The sequence below is a fragment of the Rhincodon typus genome, chromosome 12 (assembly GCF_021869965.1).
Source record: "Rhincodon typus isolate 14 chromosome 12, sRhiTyp1.1, whole genome shotgun sequence".
In the NCBI taxonomy this organism is placed as follows: Eukaryota; Metazoa; Chordata; class Chondrichthyes; order Orectolobiformes; family Rhincodontidae; genus Rhincodon; species Rhincodon typus.
In genome coordinates, this window is record NC_063343.1 from 60,436,389 (window position 1) to 60,459,640 (window position 23,252).

General features: G+C 40.1%; 1 protein-coding gene across 2 annotated transcripts; it reads right to left on the minus strand.

The window, feature by feature from the left end:
- Positions 1–1,232: 1,232 nt before the first annotated feature.
- LOC109927663 lies at positions 1,233–23,110 on the minus strand. Of its 2 annotated transcripts, none has more exons than XM_048603902.1 (8): positions 22,781–23,110; positions 22,433–22,696; positions 19,588–19,701; positions 16,319–16,417; positions 13,502–13,576; positions 11,696–11,752; positions 1,701–1,753; positions 1,233–1,565 (listed from the first exon to the last, which is right to left on the minus strand). In XM_048603902.1, the coding sequence occupies exons 1-8, from the start codon at positions 23,100–23,102 to the stop codon at positions 1,497–1,499; spliced, it is 1,053 nt and encodes a 350-aa protein (XP_048459859.1). In that variant the 5' UTR covers positions 23,103–23,110; the 3' UTR covers positions 1,233–1,496. The 2 variants fall into 2 exon arrangements, with proteins under 2 accessions (XP_048459859.1, XP_048459858.1); XM_048603901.1 differs by having other exon boundaries at positions 13,502–13,579.
- Positions 23,111–23,252: the final 142 nt, after the last annotated feature.

Genomic DNA, 23,252 nt, shown 5'->3' on the forward strand with positions numbered 1-23,252 from the left:
TATCAAAATCCAAAACATTTCATGATGAGGCACAAAAGGTATCCATTTTGGGAACTGTTCTGTTAAAAGTTACTGGAGGATCTGAAACAGTAAATCTGGGAATCTGCTGCTTTTAATGAAAGGAGCATTATCCCATTAAGTGGAGTACTCTGGTGTTCTAGCTCCACTGCAGAATACACACAGACCTGTTGAATCTGCCCTAAATGTAAAATGAAACAAACAGCATTGGACCTCACCTGGGAAATGAAGTGGGACAAATGACATACCTTTGCAGACATTAGGAGCTTTGATATCTCTCTTTGTTATCAATTCTTGCTGGGAGACATTTTCTTTACTGTTGCTTTGTGTTTGTTGACTGTAATATTCATACAGTGAAATATGAGAAATTCCATAAGGATGCTTCTTTAGCTGTGTATTTATATTGCAGTAATACTGTTGGAAGTTTCTAAAGCTGCCGCCAACTTAAAAATCATATGATTCGTAACGGCCATTTTAGTCCAGTTTAGGTCAATTTAAAGTAGAGAATAAAGTATTATTTTTCTTACAATAATTAACGATCTCTTTCATGTTTTATGGAGCTGGCACAGTAAATATCTCAATATGTGAAGTCCAGTTATATTCTCCTTTCAACTATTAACTGGAAATTAAATGCTGTTCATGAAGTTAGCAAAGATTTTCAGACCATTCCCTGATTCTCCCATTTCCACCTGTGATATTTCTGTGGGAATTGGGACAATAAGGGATGGATAAATCAGTGTTACTTCCTATTGTTCTGCTGAAGTTGATCATCCACCATTATGTTATGAACTCATGTGAACTTGGAGAATTGTCCAATGGTAGAGTTACGCTAACTCCAGTGCAGCATGAGGAAACAGTGCAATGTCTCAGAACCATTACTTATGGCCGAAAGCTTTGATGCTCATTCAATCATCAATATGGGATGAATCCAATGGAAAGCATTTAAATAACGATAAATTCATCAGCATATATAGCTGAGAAAATTCGTCTTGTGCCAAAATATATGCATGTCAAAAGCATTCAAGATTTTGATTTGTGGAAATCACATTCCAACCCAACAGCAAGTGAATGATGTTTTTAATGTTGGTGGCTATTAAAGGATGAATATTCAACAGTGACCCAAATGGACAAAGCCGAAAAGACAAATTGAACAGTTGAATCACTATTATTTGTTCTTAAAATTCTGAGGCACTAATTGAGTGGGCAGAAAAACATATTTCTTTAAATTATTTTTTATTTCTTTTTGTAACAAAGCTTTCCCTGCCTGTCATGTGCTTGAGCTGTTAACATTGAGGTGAAAATAGATAATAATGAATGATTTCTATTGCAAGCAATTTTAATGATTAAAATCTGTGATATGATGATTGTGTAAAATTAGAGTAGGTACACAGAAAGAAAGCTTCATTCTACTCAGAAGTAATAAAATCAGTTCCCAGAAAGAAATGTTCTATTTTACAAATCTAAGTCCAAGCTGAAGATTATTGATCTCGCACTTGCGCTATTTGTGCGTAAATAGAGGAATCATTTTCGTTTGAAGCACCCAGTTCCTGAAAGAGACAGAAATTGACTGCTAATAATAATAGATTACTCATTGAATCTCTTTACATCAAACAATAATGTTACAAATGATAGGTATTAATATTTTGGGATATATTTTGACTCGTGGGAATCATTGTACTTACAACTACTGAAGGTTGTTTGTTTCTCTGTGTTCTCTCTGTTCCCTGTTTGCTTCCTGGAATAATTAAGAACACCACAAGAATAGCATTGGTAGATTGGAATGAAAAAAAGTGACAACATAAAATTCAAATCTGTTTGTCGTATTGCATTTTACTCTTATGGCCAATAGATCAACATGACATTGAGTGACAGTGAGCTCAAGGGTTTGATCTGTATGACTGATATCCATATCAAGAATGACATTTGGAAAATGCACCACAGGGATATCAAAAAATAAATGAGTTCCTTTCATCATGGTTAGAAGATTGCATGATCCTTTGCTGGTTCACTCAGCTGTTGGTGAAATTGGGTGCTTTTTGGATGAGTCGTTGGAAGAAAGTGAAGCAGTCATATTTCCATTGAAACATAAGGGCAATATAAAAGGGTGTTTGGTATAGAGTCATAGAATCATAGAGTTGGCTCAGAATTGTTGAGCTGGAGTCCAAGCTTCAGACAGCAGCACATCTGGGAGGGGGAGACTTACCTGGATGCTCTATTTCATGAGGCGGTCACACCTGGTAGATTAAGTACCACAAATTCAGTCAGTGGTCAGAGACAGCAGGGTGTGACTGCAAGTGAGGCAGGTAGACAGATCCTGCATTGAGGAAAGGAGGACCCGCAGATCTTGATCTCATCCAACAGGTACAAGGTACTTATGACCTGTGTGGATGAGAAACAAGGCTATAAGGAGGCAGCTGACCACGGCACCATGGCACTGGAGGCCATTCAAGAGGGAGGACTGAAAAGACAGGTAGTAGTTCTAGGGGATTCTATAATTAGAGAAATAGATGGCTTCTTTTATAAGCAGGATAGGGAATCTGCATGGTATGTTGCCTGCCCGGTGCCAAGATGAGGGACATGTCTGACCGCTTGAAAGGATATTGGAGTGGGAGGGGGAGGATCCAGTTGCTGTGATCCACATTGGGACAAACAACATAGGCAAGACGGGAAAGAGGACCTGTTTAGTGATTATCAGGAACAAGGAACTAAATTGGAGAACAAGTCCTCAAGGGTTATAATCTCCGGATTACTGCCCGAGCAACTTGCAAATTGGCATAGGGATGCGAGAATAAGGGAAGTAAACACGTAGCTAAAAGAGTGGTGCGGGAAAGAGGGGTTCCTTTTCATGGGGCACTGGCATCGGTATTGGAACAGGAGGGATCTGTACAGCTGGGACAGTCTCCGCCTAAACCAAGCTGGGACCAATGTTCTAGTGAAATGGGTAAATAGGCTGGTCAAAAGGATTTTAAAAGGAAAGTGGGGGTGAAGGGATGGGTAAAACTCCAAAGAGCATAATGGCGAATGGTAAACAAAGCAGCAGGTTAATATCTGTGGGGGTGCATTCAACTGCATGGAAGATTATTTTTAAAAAATGAAAGGAAAGGTGAACTCAGGAAAGATTATTAAAGTCTCAAGCACACAAAATAGAATAGATTGTTTGGAAAGGGTTAGGCATCAAACTGAAGCACCCTGGATAAATGAATAACAAAGATAAGAATGCCAGTCAATACAGGATTGAAGGTGCGGTATTTGAATGCACGCACTATAAGAAATAAGGAAAATGAGCTTGTGGCGCAGATTGAAATTGACAGGTATGATGTGGTGGGCATCATGGAAATGTGGCTGCAAGGGGATTAGGACTGGGAGCTAAATATCCAAGGATGTACGTCCTTTCAAAAAGACAGGCAGGGGAGAAGGGGTTTGCCTTATTAGTAAGAAATGAAATTAAATCAATAATAAGAAACAAAATAGGTTTAGATTATATAGAATTTGCATGGGTAGAGTTGAGAAACTTCAAAGGTAAAAAATCCATAATGGGAGTTATGCACAGGCCTCCAAACAGTCATCAGGATGTGGGGCACAAGATACACTAGGAGATAAAAAAGGTGTGTAAGAAAGGCAAGGTTACAGTGATCATGGGAGATTTCAATGTGCAGATGGACTGGGAAAATCAGGTTGGTAGTGGATCGCAAGAAAAAGAATTTGTGGAATGTCCATGAGATGGTTTTTTGGAGCAGCTTGCGATGGAGTATACTAGGGAACAGGCAGTTCTGGATTTCGTGTTGCGGAGGAGGCAGACCTGATAAGGGTGCTTAAGGTGAAGGAATCTTTAGCAGACAGTTATCATAATATAATAGAATTTACTCTGCAATTTGAGAGGGAGAAGGTGGAATCAGATGTAATGGTATTACAGTTGAATAAAGGCAACTACACGAGGCATGAGGGAGGAGCTAACCAGAACTGACTGGGAGAGATGCCTAGCAGGAAAGACAGTGGAACGTGAAACAGCAATGGCAGGAGGTTCTTGGGGTAATTCGGGAGACACAGCAAAAATTCATCCCTAGGATAAAGAAGCATACTAAAAGGAGGATGAGGCAATCATGGTTGACAAGGGAAGTCAAGGACAGCACAAAAGCAAAAGAGAAAGTGTATGATGTGGTGAAGGGCAGTGGGAAGCCAGATGATTGGGAAGCTTACATAGACCAATAGAGGACAACGAAAAAAGAAATAAGGAAGGAGAAGATTAATTATGAGGGTAAGATAGCCAGTAATATAAAGGAAGAATGCAACAATTTCTTTAGATATATAAAGGGCAAAAGAGAGGCAAAAAGTGGACAATGGGCTGCTGGAAAATAACGCTGGAGAAGTAGTAAAGGGGAACAAAGAAATGGCAGAGGAATTGAAAAGTACTTTGTGTCAGTATTCACAGTGGAAGACACGACTAATATCTGAAAAATTCAAGACAGTCAGGGGCAGAGGTGAGTATACTGTGGCCATCACCAAGGAGAAGGTGCTAGAGAAACTAAAAGGTTTAAAGGTGGATAAATCACCTGGACCAAATGGAATACACCCCAGAGTTCTGAAGGCGATAGCTGAAGAGATAGTGGAGGCGTTAGAGGTGATCTTTCAGGAATCACTGGAATCAGGGACAGTCCTGGAAGACTGGAAAATCATTAATGTAACCTCTCTGTTTAAGAAGCGAGTAAGGCAAAAGTTGGCAAATTACAGGCTGATTAGCCTGAACTTGGTCATTGGTAAGATTTTCGAGTCCATTGTGCAGGATGAGATTTCTGAATACTTGAAAGTGCATGGTAGTTTAGGACAAAGTCAGCATGGTTTCATCAAAGGGAGATCATGCCTGACAAATCTGTGAGAATTCTTTGAGGAGGTAACGAACAGGTTAGGCCAAGGAGAACCAATGGATGTTATCTACCTGGACTTCCAGAAGGCCTTTGTCAAGGTGCCGCACAGCAGGCTGCTGAGTAAGATAAGGGCCCATGACGTTAGAGACAAGATACCAGCATGGATAGAAGATTGGCCATCTGGTAGAACGCAGAGAGTGGGGATAAAAGGGTCCTTCTCAGGATGGCAGCTGCTGAATAATGGTGTTCCACAAGGGTCAGTGTTGGAACCACAACTTTTTACTTTATACATTAGTGATCTAGATGAAGGAATTCAGGGTATTCTGGCTATGTTTACAAATGATACAAAGATAGGTAGAGGGACAGGCAGTATTGAGGAGGCGGGGAGGTGACATAAAGTTTAGACAGGTTAGGAAAGTGGGCAAAGAAGTGGCACATGGAATACAACATGGGAAAATATGAGGTCATGCATTTTGGTAGGAAGAATAGAGGCATGGAATATTTTCTAAATGGGGAGAAAATTCAGAAATCTGAAGTGCAAAGGGACTTGGGGGTCCTAGTCCAAGATTCCCTTAAGGTAAACTTACAGGTTGAGTCGGTAGTTAGGAAGGCAAATACAACGTTGGCATTTATTTTGAGAGGAACTAGAATATAGAAGCAGGGATGTACTTCTGAGGCTTTATAAAGCTCTGGTTAGACCACATTTACAGTATTGCGAGAATTTCGGCTTCATACCTCAGGAATGATGTACTGGCCCTAGACTGGGTCCTGAGGAGGGTCAAGTGAATGATCCCAGGAATGAAAGGCTTAAAGTATGAGTAATGTTTGAGGTCTCTGGTCTATACTTGATGGAGCTCAGAAGGATGGGATGGGGGGTTCTAATTGAAACTTACAGAATACTGAAACCTGGACAGAGTGGAGAATTTGAAGGTGTTTCCATTGGTAGGAAAGACTAGGACCCAAGGGGGCAGCATTAGAGTAAAGGGAAGACACTTTAGAACAGAGATAAGGAGAAACCTCTTCAGCCAGAGAGTGATGAATCTATGGAATTCATTGGCACTGTGGAGGCCAGCTCATTGAGTATATTTAAGACACAGACAGATAGGTTCTGGATTGTCAAGGGGATCAAAGGTTACGGGGAGAAAGCGGGAGAATGGGGTTGAGAAACGTATCAGCCATGATTGAATGGTGTAGTAGACTCAATGGGCTGAATGGTCTAATTTCTGCCCCTATGTCTTATGGTCCGGTCACATAAGCACAGAAACACATCCTTCGATCCAACTCATCCATGCTGACCGAGTTTCCCAAGCTAAACTAGTCTCACTTTCCTGCATTTGGCCCATATCCCTCTAAACCTTTGCTCTTCGTGTACCTGTTCAAATGCCTTTTAAATGTTGTGACTGTACCTACATCTGCCACTTCCTCTGGCAGTTCATTCCACACCTGAACCACCCTCTGCATGAAAAAAATTCTCCTCTGGTCCCTTTTAATTCTTTTTCCTCTCACCTTAAAAAACATGCCCTCTAGTTTTGAATGACCCCATCCTCGAGTAAAGGCCTTGGTTATTCACCATATCTATGCCCCTAATGATTTTATTAACCTCTAGAAGCTCACCCCTAACCTCCTACACTCCAGTGAAAAGAGTTCCATACTATCCAGCCTCTCTCTATAAAATCCTTCATTCCTACCAACACCCTGATAAATCTTTTGTGAACTATCTCCAATTTAATAATATCCTTCCGATAACAGGGCAACCAGATCTACACAGTGCTCCAAAAGAGGCCTCAACAACGTCCTATACAATCACAATTTCACATCCCAACTCCTATACTTAAGGGTCTGAGCAATAAAGGCAAGCATGCTAAACGCCTTCCTAACCATCCTGCCTACATGTGACATAACTTTCAAAAAACTATGCACCTTAACCCCTAGGTCAACACTACCTAGGGGCCTACAATTAACTGTGTAAGCCCTGCCCTTGTTCGCTTTACCAAATTGCAATACCTCACATTTATTCAAATTAAACTCCATTTGCCACTCCTCAGGCCATTGGCCCAATTGATCGAGATTGTTTGTAATCTTCGATAAAGTTCTTCATTATTGATAAGACCACTAATTTTGATGTCATCCCTATATCTACTAACCATGCCTCTTAAATTTTCATCCAAATAATTTATAGAAATGATAAACAATAGTGGATCCAGCACCCACCCTGAGGAACATGACTGGTCACAGGTCTCCAGTCCGAAAAGCAACAGTCCACCATCACCTTTTGTCTTCTACCGTGAAGTCAATTTTCTATTCAGTTGACAAGCTCTCCCTGAATCTCACGTGATCTGACTTTATTAATTACAATGTGGAATCTACAATGTGGAAACTTGTGAAAGAGTTAGTATAGTCCATGTAGGAAACATCTCCTGTTGCGCCCTCAATCTTTTTATTTACGTCCTCAAAAAAAACTCAATCTAGTTTGTGAGACACAATTTTCCACACCCAAAGCCATGCTGACTTTCCCCAATCAGTCTTTTCCTCTCCAAATGAATGTAAATCCTATCTCTCAGAATCTTCTCCAACAACTGATGTCAGTCTCACAGGTCTACCCATTGTAGCCTCCCTTGATTTTTTTTAAAATTGAGATTACTATTGGCACTGCTTCTCTATTCTTAAGTTTAGTCTAAAAACATGTGAATTTTATATGGTCTCTCTCTCTCTCTTTCTCTCCTAAATGAGTATTTCACATCAGCATTTCCTGCAGATTTTATGGAGCTAGAGAACTTGGAGAAACAAATAGTGATGTCTTGAAAAGTGTACATATTACTGAGGAGGTGGTGCTGGACGCTTTAAAATGTGTAAAGGTAGATAAACCCCTTGGACCAGATCAGATTTATCTCAGAGCTTTGTGGGGAGCTGAGAAAGTGATTGCTGGGCCTCATGCTGACATATTTGCATCATCGATAGCCACGGATGAGGTATCAGAAGACTAGAGGGTGGCTCATATGGTGCCATTATTTAAAAGAAAAGCCAGAGCACTATAGACTGGTGAGCCTGACATCAATGGTGGGTAAGTTGTTGGAGGGGATTTTGAGAGACAGGATCAACATATATTTGGAATGGAAGGACTGATTAGGGACAGTCAACGTGGTTTTGTGCATGGAAAATTGAATCCCACTAACTTGATTGAGTTTTTTGAAGAAGTCACAAAGAAGATTGATGAAGGCAAAGCAGTGGACATTGTTAAAATAGACTTCAGCAAGGCATTCGGCAAGGTTCTGCATGCTAGACTGGTTAGCAAGATTAGATCACATGGAATACAGGGAGAAGTAGCCATTTGGATACAAAATTGGCTTGAAAGATTGAGACAGAGGGTAATGATAGAGGTCTGTTTTCTGGACTGGTGGCTGTGACCAGGAGTGTGCTGCAAGGATCAGTGCTAGGTCCACAGCTTTTTGTCATTTATATAAATGCTTTGGATGTAAATATAGGAGGAATGGTTAGTAAGTTTACAGATGGCACTAAAATTGGTGGTGTAGTGGTGTAGTGGACAGTGAAGAAGGTTATCTTAAAGTACAATGGGACCTTGATCAGATGGGCCAATGGGCCCAGGAGTGGTACATGGAGTTTAATTTAGATAAATGTGAAGTGTTGCATTTTGGGAAAGCAAATCAGAGCAGAACTTATACACTTAATGGTAAGGGAATGATGCCGAGCAAAGAGGCCTTGGAGTACAGATTTACAACTCCTTGAAGGGGAAGTCACAGGTGGCCAGGGTAGTGAGGAAAGCATTTGATACACTTGCCTTGATTGGTCAGTGCAGTGAGTATAGGAGTTGGGATGTTAAGTTGTGGCTGTACAGGACATTGGTGAGGCCACTTTTGGAATGCTGCATTCAATTCTGGTCTCCCTGCTATAAATTTGAACATTCTCCCTGTGCCCTTATGGATTTCCTCCCCACAGTCCAAAGATGTGCAGGGTAGGTGGATTGACTATGATAAAATTGCCCATAGTGCCCAGGGATGTTTAGGTTAGGTGGGTTAGACATAGGAAATACAGAGGTAGGGGAATGGATCTGGGTGGGATGCTCTTCGGAGGGATGGTGTAGACTTGTTGGGCCGAATGGCCTGTTTCCATACTGTAGGAATTCTATGACTCTAAGAGATTCACTTGATCCCAATAGTCTACTCCTAACATATGTTTCCTTCTTATTCTTGACCAGAGCCTCAATATCTTTATTCATCCATTGTTCCCAATCCTTATCAGCCTTACCCTACACTCTGAACTCTTGTTATCTTACTTTTGAAAGCCTCCCACACGCCAGTCCTCCCTTTACCCGTGAACCAACTACCCCAATCAACATTTGAAAGTTCCTATCTTTTAGTGTCAAAATTTGCCTTACTCCAATTAAGAACTTTAACTTTATACCAGACCTGTCTTTTTCCATACTGTTTTAAAACTAAAAGAATTATGATCACTGGCCCCAAAGTACTCCCCGACTCACACTTCAGTCACTTGCCCATCCCTATTTCTCAACAGAAGGTCAAGTTTTGCTCCTTCTCTAGTAGGTACATCTACATGTTGACTATGATAATTTTCTTGAACACATTTAACAAATTCCTCACCATTCAAGTTCTAAATTCTATGGCAGTCCCAGTCTATGTTTGGAAAGTTAAAATCCACTCCTATTAGAACCCAATATCCTTACATGTAGTTCAGATATCTCTACATATTTACGGCTCAGTTTGTATTATCAAGGTGATCATCCCCTTTTTATTTCTGAGTTCCACCCATGCAGCTTGACTGGATAATTGCTCAAAAATATCCTTGCTAAGTACAGCAGTAACATTTTCCTTAGTCAAAATCATGACGCTCCATTCATGTTCCTTTGCCACAGGCCATCACTTCTTACCCCATCATTAATGCTTAGTCTATAGGTACTGAAACACAAATAGGAAAATAAGCCTTAATAAGAATTTCTATATTATCTTCTATACCCTTATGACATGGAAAAGCAAATTTAATACGTTTATAGTTTCATCACTCAAACCTATGACTTTACTACCCAGAAATAAGTGTATTGTACTCAGGTGGGTGAAAGAAGTTTCTTTCTCTGTTCATATGTTTCATCTTTGGTGTGATAAGATCCAAGAATGTTACCTATTTTCCTTTTGCTCTTGTTCCATACTGATTGTAAATTCCATAGCTTATTAAAAAAAGCTACAACAAATTTGTTATAACAAGGTGTTGAGCTGGATGAACACAGCAGGCCAAGCAGCATCATAGGAGCAGGACAAATTTGTTGTCTATTACAGAAACTTCTTGGTAGAAATATTTCCAATTGAAACGATATGACCAATTCTATTAACTAAATTTACAATGATGCCAATATTTACCACACTTTATTGTTTGGAAGGATGTTAGATTCTCCGAACACAAATCTACGCTATTTTAAGAAGTTGTTCTCAGGAAATGGGTGACCTTCATCAGACGCACATTTGGTGGTCATGCACTAAGCAGGTCAATTGGGGAGGCGATGGCCCAGTGGTATTATTGCTGGCCTGTTAACCTAGAGACCCAGATAATGTTCTGGGGACCTGGGTTCAAATCCCACAATGGCAGGTGGTGGAATTTGAATTCAATAAAATATCTGGAATTAAGAATCCATTATGGATGGGCAATAAATGCTGCCTAGCCAGCGATGCCTTCATCCCGTGAATGAATAAAGAAAAAAAATTATATATTAGAGCAATAATATGTTTCAGAGAGTATCAAAGGGTACCCACATGGTTTAGGTTAACAGATGATTGAAGCAATAAAGTAATGTCTTTCTCCAAAGGTCAATAAAAGATCCAATAGCCACAGGTTCTCTGGCATTCATCTAAAAACTTTGTGCCTTCTCAATATAGCACAACAGGATTAAAGGCTCTACGAGGCAGTTGTAGTGCCACTCCCTTTGAGCTGGAAGACCTAGGACCATGTACCAGTCTGTGTGAAAATATCTAAATGATAATTGGGGCTCATAATCTTCAGGTTGACAGCCCAGTACCATTGTCATTCTGTGTCTGATTGTTTAGCTGCTTTATTATGTGTTGATTCCAATTCTGCAGTCTTCATGCAGTTCCGGTAAGGATCAGACCGATACCAAAATTCTTTCTTCAATTCAATATTAATGGGGACTACACTCAGAGGCCACTTAATGCCTTTGCACAGCAAATAGACCAAAGGTTTGTGACCGAAAGGAAGAAATCACATTTACTTTGTAGATTTTACAGCCCTAGTACAATGCACTTTATAGATAGTGAAATACTCTTTTGGTGCTCCACAGTTTGTAATGCAAGAAATAAAGCAGTCAATTTATATGCAACAGGATTCCACAAAAAGCAATATGGTAATGATCAAACCATTGTTATCTACTTTTGATGTTGCTTGAAGGAAACAGCGTTACTCAAGACCGCAGCAAGCACTCCTCTATATTCACCAAATGAGTGCTATGGCACTTTTCAAATTCATCCAGGAGCATACAGGACCTTGCGATAGCGTCTTGACTGAAAGACAGCAATATCGCATTGCCTCAATGCTGCATGCTGTGCTCATATCTGTAGTGTGGTACTTAAGCCTCCAGAGAGAAGATACAGCCCAATGACACACACTCTGACACACACTCAGTATCTTGAAGTGTGAGAACATGAGCAGATTTACTCTGGGATTGCTTGATGCTAACAGCAGGTGGTGATGGGTCATTATAGTTAAATAAGGTTTACTCCCTTGTGTCAATGTTCCTCACCTTATAGAAGGTAAAAATTAAAAAAAAGTTTTACTACCTGTTGCAGTTTTATGAAAATTGATGGATCCATAATGAATATCTTCTCTTTCTGCGTCTGCACAGAATAAGACAGAAATTATGAACTTTCATCTCTATTTGCAGAGTCTGAACAAACCCAAACCACATATTCAATTTAAAGCCACCACAGTATACTTTATTTTTATATTGAGTGCCCTAATGAATTAGTTTCATCTGCAATTAGAGTCTAAAATCCAAAGCTATCTACATGGTAAGATGGGTGAGTTGGTGAAGGTTGTTTAAGAAACTGTATTAAATTATAGGATAGGAGATAAGCACTTTAAGCAACTATTCCGTGGTGTGCAAATGTACATTACTTTCAGGTTTTTAAGGTTTTAGCAAAGATTTGTAACTCGGGTTGTGGGTGAGGCTGTTGACTTGCTCACCGAGCTGGTTTGTTTTCATTCAGATGTTTTGTTACCACGCTAGGAAACATCATCAGTGAGGCCTCCGATGAAGCGATGTTGTTCTACTCCACTTGGAATTTATACTGTCTGATCCTTTATGGTGATTAGCGTCATTTTCAGTTTTGTTCTGTATGCATTTATATTGGGGTCCAATTCTGTATGTTTGTTGATTGTATTATGGGTTGAGAATCATGTCTCTAGGAATTTTCGTGCACGTCTATGTTTGGCTTGGGCTATTATGGTTACCTTGTCCCAGTTAAACTGATGGCCTTCATTGTCCGAGTGTGCTGATATCAAGGAAAGTTTATCCTGTTGTTTTGCTGCTAGCTGATGTTTGTGTATTCTGATGGTTAGTTTCCTTCCTGTCTGTCCAATGTAATGCTTGTGGCAGTCGTTGACTGGTATTTGCACCTGCAACTTCATCCACAGGTGCCTGCTAAATAGACAACAACAGGAGGACACATATGCCCTAAGACACTGGCAACACTGCCCTACATCAAGAACATACCAGAGCTGACAACGACACTCATATGACCATTAGGAATCATGATAGCACACAAGCCCACAGCCACTCTATGACAAACACTCACAAGGATTAAAGACTCCATTCCCACAGCATGCAGAACCAACATAGTTTACAAAATACCATGCAACAATGTTGAGCAGGTAATTAAAATCTACAGTTTTTTAAAAATTCATTCATGGGATGTAGGCATCACCTGCTAGGTTAACATTTATTGCCCATCCTTAATTGCCAAGAGGACAGTTAAGAGTCAACTGCATTGCTGGGAGTCTAGAGTCGCAGGTAAGCCAAGACCAGGTAAGGAAGGCAGATTTCTTTCCCAAAAGGAAATTGGTGAACCAGTTGGGTTTTACAACAATGAACAATGGTGCCATCTACTAAATGAGCTTTTTAAAACAAATTCAAACATCACCATTTGCTATGGACGGAATTGAGCCCATGTCCTCAGAACATTAACCTGGGGCTTACCGGATCAGCTAGTACTGAACCACTACAGCACTTGATGTTTTCACCAATCATACTGGCATGTACTGCTTGTCTGAATCAGAAATCATATGATTTATATTCAATGGAACTTTAAACAGGCCTTCCTATTGCAAATACATGATACGTACGATGATCAACATTTGTGAATCAAAATGTCTGTTATGGGTTTGAAGTCATTATATTGAAATATCTTTACAAAGTCACATATTTCTCAATTGTGCAAAAACATCTCAGTCTTTGTCATTGCAGGTCTGAAGAACTTCCTGCCCAAAGTACTAACCAGAAGCAAAACTTAATACAATAAAATCTGACATTTTCTTTTTAACAATACTGACACAAATAGAGCCACACAATTGATTCATTTACTTACTGTTGGCTTTTGCCTTTCTATTGACAATTGCATATTCAGGAAAACTGCTTGTTTCAAGCACAGGTGACTCGGTATCTGCTAAAAAAAATAGGTTTGTCTGAATAAATCTTGAGTTTAACTTGATTTTTTAAAAAGTCATTGTATTCAGCTATTGAGATATATTTGCATCATCCAGAAAATGGAATTAGACCTTCAAGGAAAATAAAAAGTTCTCGAAACAAGATCCTCACGCTGTTCTAAATCATTCATGCTCAGTGTCTTGGGTGGTTTTGAGAATGCAAGGGCATATGTGCCAATATTGTGTGGGCTTTTAGTGTTTAATGGTTGCTACCTCAGGAAATAAATAACCACAGAGAGCAGGCAGTGAAACAACAACAAAACACAGCTATTAACCAAACCAAAAAATTCCAAAGAAGACTCAGTGAACTTGAAACTGTTTCTTTCTGAACAAATGCTGCCAGACCTTTTGAGCTTCTTCAGCATTTTCTCTTTTTATTTAAGATATCCAGTATTCACAGTATTTTGTGTTACTAAACAGGTCATTAATTGAGATCCAGAACTTCATCTGAATGGGATTTAATCTAGGGTAGACTATCATTGTGAAACATTTATAGTTTGAACTTCATTGTAGGAGGTTTCAGGTGATACTAAAAGTAACTGATTAGTCAATTAGGCAGACATAGTTTGAAGGGTCACTGGACACGAAACATTAATAATTCACACCTTTGAATTTGCATACACACTGGGTTAACCAAGTCAGCACTCGTGCTGTGGAGGATGAATTCCTGAAGTGTATGTGAGATGGGTTTCTGCAACGGTATGTTTAGAAGCCAACTAGCAATCAATTTATTTTGGATTTGTTGTTGTACAATGAGAAGGGGGTATAAAATAACCTTAATGTAAAAAATTTTTTTGTAAATAGAGACCAATAATGCCATAGAATTTTACGTAAAGTCTGAATATAACATAGTTCATAACCGCTAGGTTTCTGAAGATAATGGCTCTAAGCGATATGGACACAGTGGTAGAAGATCAGCCGTTATTGAACTTAAAAGCAGGACAAGCTCAATGGGTTGAATGACCTATTCCTATTGCCATGTTCCTAATGCACCTGTGTCTTCCCACCCAGACTTGGGTTGAAATTGCTTATAATGGATAAGGTCTAACAGGTTAATGGGTGGAATTTATCAGTCCATTGGGAGCTTTTACAACAGTGGGTGGGGAACTTAATTGGATGTGAATCAAAAATTCAGATTCCCAACAGGGATTAAAGGTTTGCTATTACATTCTCAGAAAGTGTTAGGTCGGTCAGCTTTCCCAACGTATGTGAGGCCTGTGTGACTCTTAGGGTAGACTTTGTCCGCCAAGCTCCAGTGAATGCAACCTTCTTCACTGACTTGGCTCATTCTCAGCCCAGATATTTCTTTGTATAAATACGTGTTGGGGCAATGTCTGACTGGGCCAAATATCCAGCTCAAGCAAGGCAGCCACTGGCTTATGCCATCAAACAATCAGGGAGATATATGCATTTGACCTCAAGAGGGAGCTAAATTCAAAAGGCCGTTCCATGTGGTTGTCTCCTTGTCCAATGCAAGTCTTTGGTGAAAAGCTATCAAATGTCCACATTGTCTTATTTTTGAAGAAAGATCAGTGAGTTGAAGAAGCATCATAACAGACTCGAAATGTTAACTGTGTTTTTCTCCAGAATTTTCTGAGTTTGTTGTAGTGAGTTGATGGTGTGTGAGCTGCTAAGCATTGTAGCTCTCTTTATATTTAAGTCTGAATATAGCCAGACATGTGAGAGGCTGTACCACTGTGGGGCTAGTAATGGTGCACTGGTAGTTGCAAAGAATTTACAGGCATGGATTACACCCAAGGTATCTGTTTAAGATGCCTGGCACTCAACTTTCTGTGTGACAGTTCTATGCAGTGTCAATTTTCCAATGCTATCCCACACCCATAGGAGAACAAATCATTGAGTGGGTAGAATGAAATACTCTGCCAGATGTCAACAAATCATTCATCGCCCTGCAGCAGAGGCGCTCGATTCTCCTGAATTGTCCATTGGTGCTGACCTCCACAGCCACCTCTATCCAAGCTGCCTTCATCAGTCAGGATGGCCTCTTGTTCCCATCCACAGGGAAAAGAACTTCCCTCTTACACCAAATTTTACCTGCTTTTTGACAATTCCAGAGTGGGTGGGGATGATGAGCAGAAGTTGAAGGTAAAGTGTTGTCTGGGTATCTTTTAAATATGGTACTTGGATGTTGGAGCCTAAAAGATCACGGAGTGGGTGCGGAACCATGAAATGTGGTGTTTAACCCACCATGCATATGTCATAAACTGAGAAGGGTGTAATCACTTGGAAAATGCAACCCATCCTGAACAGTATTTCCTCCCCATCCCCCACCCCACCTTGCACCATACTCTTAGTCTCAAAAATGAGCAAATTACACCCAAAGGTTGGCTATGGTGACTGTTCCCACCAGCAGTTATCTTACTCCTCAATGTTGTTTAAGATAAACTGTGACCTAACATTTGGAGTGGGTTAAATTCCATAGGATCCTACAAACAAGGCATTACAGAGTACCTAATTATGAGGTTTATGAAATACATAACAATAAATATGAGAAGTGATTCTGATCGTTAAAAAAAGTCCTGTCCATGCTCCACAGGAGTTTTGAATGTGATCCAGTAAATGCACATTTCTGTGTTTGAATTTATTTTTAAGTGTAGCAAGAAAATACAAAATGAAAGCAGCATTGCCACAACAAATCAAGCAAAGAGGTAGAATTCCTATTATGTGTTTAATGTTACCTTGCATTTGCTGAATTTCATTAATATTTGAATAAAGTTGAAATGCATCTTCTCTATTTTCCCTTCGTTGCACGGGTTTCGATCTTTGACTTTCCGAACCTGTTCATAAAAGAGCTTGCATCTTAAAATGCATTTAGCTTTCCTCATGAATGTTCATTTTAATATATAAAAGGAAACTAGCTAAGAACAGCGCAGCGGTAATAGTCTGTAATATCTGCAAGACACACTGTAGCAGATTGCAAAGATTTCATTGACAGCAGCTTATCAAATATGGAATTTCTATCAGCTAGATAAACAAGAGCTACAGATGCATATAACTCTTCTTCAGAATGTCCTTTCATAAAACATGAGATTTGAAAACTGCATGCAATATTCCAGGTGTGCTCTCACCAAAACTATAAAATTTTAGCAAGACTTCTTTATTTCTGTCCTCCAATTCCTTTGGAATAAAGATCAACATGTTCTTGCCTTCCTCATTGCTTGCTGGACCTGCATTCTTTTCAAAGTGTATTAAGAATGTGTAAATAATTGATTCCAGCATTTTCCCAATGACTGATGTTAGGCTATCGGCCTTGTAGTTCACTGATTTCTCACTCTCTCCTTTCTTGAAAAAGACAGTTAATGTTTTCTATCCTCCAATCTAAGAGGTCACTTCTTGAATCTAAGCAATGTGGTAGTTACCCCAAATGGAATGAAACAGTTGAAGATGACAGCTCAGCACCATCACTTCAACCACATTGGGATGCAAAAGATGCCCTCACTCCATGAATCAATAAGAGATACATTTATATGATCCTACAATAGAAAGAATAATAACCTATATCACTATAGATGCTTTGAAGGAATATTATCTTGAGCCACAGTGGGAGGTATTGGCCAACATTTTAATGTAGGGGTCTCGCCAACTAGTTGGATAGTTGAGGAGAGCCAAGACATCCCATAATTTTGGGAATGCCCAATGAATCAGGCCAATCAGGCATATAACTGGGCAGCTGGCAGGCCTTCCCTGGAATCAAGGACCAAAGAGACAGAAATCTCATTCCAGAACAAATGCTGCCAAGCAATCAGTTATTGACAGCCATGGATAACTTGTCAATGCTACGGGGTGGGGTGGGGGGCTCACTAATGCACCTACCTGCCCACTGCCTGAGGGAGAGAGGAGATAGATGAGGGACGGAGGGATGAGCTCCCACAGGTCAGGATTTGTAGGGGAGGAGGTTTGTCAATAGAGCATGTGGATGAATGAATACTGGGTCCTGTGATCAAAAATTCAATACCTTTCCAACAACAGATCTTACATTCCTTGGGGGATTTTTGGGTTTCCTCCATGGTCGATCCTTCATTTGAAAGCTACTGATGGTGGGATGAGGCCTATTTAAAGGCCTCAGTTGGCAGAGGCGTAAAGCCCTGACTTAACCAGGGTAAAGACTCCACAGAATATCAAGAAACGGTTGAAGGCTCAGGATATTACAAAGGCTGTGGGTCCTGACAACATTCTGGCAATATTACTGAAGACTTGTGCTCCAGAATGTGCTGTTCCCCTAACCAAGCTCTTCCAGTACAGTTACGACACTGGCATCAACCCAATAATTGGAAAATTGCCCAGGTATGTCCTGTACACAAAAAACAGCACAAATCCAACCTGATCAATTATCACCACATTAGTCTACCCTTGATAATCAGTAAAGTGATGGAAGCAGCACCTGCTCAGCAATAACCTGCTCAGTGATTCCCAGTTTCGGTTCTGCCAGAGCCACTCAGTTCCTGACCTCATTGCAGCCTTGGTTCAAACATGAACAAAAGAGCTGAATTCCTGTGATGAGGTGAGAGTGACAGCCCTTGACATCAAGGTTGCATTCAACCAAGCGTGGCATCAAAGACCCCAAGCCGAACTGAAATGAATGGGTATGAGGAAATAAACTCTTCACTTGGAGTCATATATGGCCCATAGGAAAATGGTTGTGGTTGTTGGAGGTCACTCATCTCAGCCCCAGGACGTCTTTACAGGAGCTCCTCAGGGTAGCGTCCTAGGCCCAAACATCTTTAGCTGCTACATCAATGGCCTTCCCTCCATCATAAAGTCAGAAGTGGGGATATTTGCTGATGATTGCACAAAGTTCAACACCATTCACAATTCCTTGGATACTGAAGCAGTCTGTGTTTAAATGCAACAAGATCTGGACAGGTGGTAAGTAACATTTGTACTACATAAATACCAGGCAATGACCATAACCAATAAGAGACAATCCAATCACTGCCTTTTGACATTTAATCGTGCTACCATCACTGAATCCCCAACTATCAACATCCTGGAGGATTACCATTGACCAGGAACTCAACTGGACTTGCTACATGAACACAACGGCTGCAAGAGTAGGTCAGAGCATAAGAATACTATGGCAAGCAGTCACCTCCTGACTCCCCAAAGCCTGTCCGCCATCTGCAAGGAATGATCTTCACTTACCTGAGATAACAAGGTATAGAACTGGATGAACACAGCAGGCCAAGCAGCATCAGAGGAGCAGGGAGGCTGACATTTCGAGCCTAGACCCTTCTTCAGATTCACTTACCTGGAAGAGTGTAGCTCCAACAACACTCAAGAAGCTTTACACTGTCCAGAGCAAAGCAGCCCGCTTGATTGGCACCACATCCACAAACATCCACTCCCTCCACCACCAACACTCGGTAGCAGCAGTGTGTACTATGTACAAGATGCACTGCAGAAATTCACCAAAGGTCCCCAGACAGTGCTTTCCAAACCCACAACCACTTCCACTGAGAAGGACAAGGCAACAGATACATGGGACCACCACCAGCCAGAAATTCCCCTCTAAGCCACTCACCATCCTGACTTGGAAATACATTGCCGTTTTCTCACGGTCGCTTGGTGAACATCCTAGAACTCCGTCCCAAAGATAATGTGGGTCATTCAATAATTGGGAACGTACAGAGTCCAGAAATAGAATGTCATAGACATCTCAAAGGAATGTGTGATTTGAGGAGATTAAAGAGACAGGGAGGGCAGGACCACAGAATGATTTAACCACATGGGTGAGAATTTTAAAATCAAGGTGTTGGTTGACTTAGAGCCAACATAGGTCTCAAACACAGGTCACTGAGCCCAGGGTTGACTGTGGAATGGAACCTGCTACAATTAAACCCAATGGATTACGTCCTAGACACAAAACATAATTGTCAATCCTAAGGTTTAGAAAATGTGCCACATTCCCTTAAGAATACGAGTCCAGCAATTGTATGCAGGAACTTACCTTGTTTACCTGCTCTCCTGCACCTTCTCAGGGTCAGTATTATTACCAGGATAATGATGAGAAGAGCCAGACTCCCAAATACAATGGCATCAGTAGGTTGAACAGTATAAGGTTCTGTCAAAAGAAGAACAACAAATTTCATGGATTACTATTTAAACTAGAAGAAAACAAAGTCAGCTCCCCTAATGACAAGGTAGATAAAACTGGCTGATAGTGGAAAGTGGATTGAAATAAAAGTAAATAAAAATCTAAAAGTTCACTATTGTTCAGTTAAATCATCACAGGGTCAGCATACAGCCTGACATGGGAGAAAACAAAAGAGAAATTTTTTAAACATGAATTTGGATAAATCAAAAACTTGCACAGTATCTACCTGACAATAACACTGACTGGAACCTATAATCCCTGATAATGTTGACTCAGTATTAGCGCCATGATGCTATTATAGCAGAAAGCCAGGGTTTATGTTTATGACCATGATATATCACAAGACAAATATTGTCAGAAAAATGGATCATAATTCCAGATTACTAATGGACATATTGAATTTCTAATCTCACATTTTTTTTGAGAGAGGATACACAGTAATCTCCCCGAGTATCCAGCAGACCCTAGTGCTATGCATCTGCTGATTGCATGAGAAAAAATAGTGGCAGCTGAGAGAGTTCAAATCATCACTGCTACAAGATCAATGTGTGTCTTACAAACAAGTGGCCAGGATCGCTCATAAGTACCAGTATCCTGGTTGGAATAGGCTATTCTGTTTTTATCAATTAGGCAAGTCTTAAATTAACATTTGTAAAGCATCTGATCCATTATTACCTTCCAATAGCTAATATCAGGAAAGTCCCTGTCATCCAGATCCCAAGCAGCCAGAATTCCCCTTTTTGAATCAGGGCCAGATGTAGGGAATTCTAGATCCTTGGGGTCTTGATATCAAGGACTTTAATTTTTAGCCAAAATGTGGCTGCTGTTGTAAAATCAGTGATTGTCTGGAATGCCCTGATGGGAAGCATGGAATGGCATACCTGAAGGTACCATCAAATTTTTGCTCATTCATGGAATGGCATCATCACTGGCTCGGCCATTATTTGTTGTTTATCCCTAATTGCCCAGAGGGCAGTTAAGAGCAAACCACATTAATATGGGTCTGGAGTCACATGTCGGCCAGACCAGGTAAAGATAGCAGATTTTCTTTCCTACAGGACATTCATGGACCAGGCAGGTTTTTATAAACCACTCACAGAAGAAAACTATTCCCTGTGGATTATATACCAAACTGCAGATGTGTTTATGTTTTACCCTTTCAAAAACATACAAAAAAGTGATTAAAATCAACCTGTTCTGTGTGTGTTAGGGAGCTGATGTGCTAGTGCGGAATTATGTGCAATAAAGCTCACAACTTGAGGACAACCATTCGACACCCCTCGCTACAGGTAAAGAAAAGCTCAACTTGCTCTGAGTGCTGGAAGCCAGGCAAACCAATGATATCATCATCAAAAAGGAAATGGGACAAAAGCCCCTCAGTTAACTGCACATCCAAGAAACCTGAAATCAACAGTTTAACTGTCAATATCACACTTACCGATAACATCCAACTTAATAGCTGTAATGTTCCTCTCTTCATGGAATGTAGAGATTAATTCATATATTCCTTAAACTGTTACTTCTTTATTCATGTTTCTAATTTGTGTGTGTGTCATATTTTGTTATCTTTTCTCACATTCAGTAGTAAATAAACTCACTGTTTCATTATCTCAAGAAAGACCGGTGAATTTGGCTCCTTTTCAAACTTTCCAAGTATTTGGAAAAGGTATGCAAGAGGGAGGGGTTCCTTTTCAAATTATTATTGTTCTGACTAATTGAGAAAGTGGTTGAGTTACAAAAGGGAGCCAGTTACTCTTCCTCACTTTGGAGCATAACTATTTATGGAGTGTCCCATCTGAAATCATAACAAATTAGCAACCTTGGCAGGGACCAACCATAATGATATTGGTTAATCTTTATGAAAGGGATGGGACGACTCTAGAGGAACATTACCCCAGGAAGTTGAAGGGATAAAGCAGGAACATTTCACTCCATGCACCTCCATCACATTGTAACAAGTTGAAGGGGACTTTCAGTCGAGACCTGCAGGGATGTAGCAAATTGTCTTAATATGGCAAAAGGTGGGAGAGCAAAAGAAAAAAGGGACAGATTTGTAGCATGGAAAAAGTATTCAAGTAACTCTCCTGTAGAATAGAAGAGAAATTTATTGTCACGTGAAAAAATACAGGTGAAAAGTTTTATAAGTCGTCCTATCCCAATGTCTACATCAATAACAGAAGCCCTCCCACTCTGACAGCTGCCCCATAGCCATTAAATGCTTTGAAGATATCAACTGGCAATCAGTACCAGTTTGGGATGGGCATCTCAATGTCCATTGTTCTGAGGAAAGATCACTCGAACAGAAACATTAAATCTGATTTCTCTCCACAGATGCTGGCAGACCTGCTGAGCTTTTCCACCAATTTCTATTCTTGTTTCAGAAAACTGTCATGTTTTTGATCGTTATCCAACAGAGTATAATGGACTGTAATGAAGTCTACCGTGTTCCAGTCCACTGCAAGCAAGATATATCAACATGGGCAGTGGGGATTTAATATTTAATAGTTACCTTATAGAAATGTAATGGGCACCAAATATTCATTCTCAGCTTCACTCCATCACTTAGCATGGTTTTTATTTGCAGAGCTGTGTTATGAACTCTCAGTAATATGGAATGTAAGAAAACATGAAAAGTAATAGATTATCACTTTAAAAATGTAACTATAACATTGTACAGAATAAAAACTGAAACACTTACTGGTAAACTTCAGATAATAAGGAATTAAAACTTTGGGGGTGTTTTGATGAAACAAAATACATGTCCAGTTCATTCTGTCTCTATCAAATTTCTGAATAATCAGCTGTAAATTATCCTCTTTCTGCTTCTGTTCCTTGAATGTTTTCTCTGCAACAATTTTACCATCACTATTGATCCAAACAAGTCTCATTGATTCAGTGACATGAGAGACAGAGCAGGTCAGGGGAACGGAATCTCCCTCAGTCTCTTCATCAGAGAGTTCCGCTGTGACAGTGCAAATAAGAAAATCATTTAGATTTTAAACAAAGACTTGATTGTTGAAAACAGCAGCAAAATTCTGTCCCCTACCTTTAACTGTGACCAGGTTAATGGTCAAATGTTTATCTGATCCCTGAGAGCATCTGTAAACTCCAGCATCTTCAAACTGGACAGGCACAATCCGCATACTGAAAAACCTGTCAGTGAAACTGGTCACTGGGCGGACCAGTCGACTCCCAAAGCAGGTGTTGTTTATGTTGACAGGCTTCGATTTGTAACTGGAAGCTATTTCTTTATCTTGAGTTTTTAAAGGTGAAGACCAGGTCCATTTGGTTTCAATTAACACAGAATCAACTTCACAAATCAACTCGAGTTCACTGTGATCTGTGACTGACCGATAAAGTGTATACATTTTATCATGTAAATCTGCAACAGAAAGAGATAGGAAACAAGATGTTAGAGTTTTATTGTCACTGATAAACAGAGCAATGAAACATCAAGAAATATCTCATTCCATCCCCTGGATACTTATAGTCTTATTGGTATGTTGGCTCATGGTCAA

Bases quoted from the DNA above. Each gene is read 5' to 3' on its own strand.
- LOC109927663 (XM_048603901.1), bottom strand. From the start codon at position 23,102: ATGTATACACTTTATCGGTCAGTCACAGATCACAGTGAACTCGAGTTG. The intron at 22,697-22,780 runs GTAGGGGACAGA...GCACTGTCACAG, and splicing joins TAACCTGGTCACAGTTAAAG to CGGAACTCTCTGATGAAGAG. The intron at 1,754-11,695 runs GTAGTAAAACTT...TAATTATTCCAG, and splicing joins TTTTCATAAAACTGCAACAG to GAAGCAAACAGGGAACAGAG.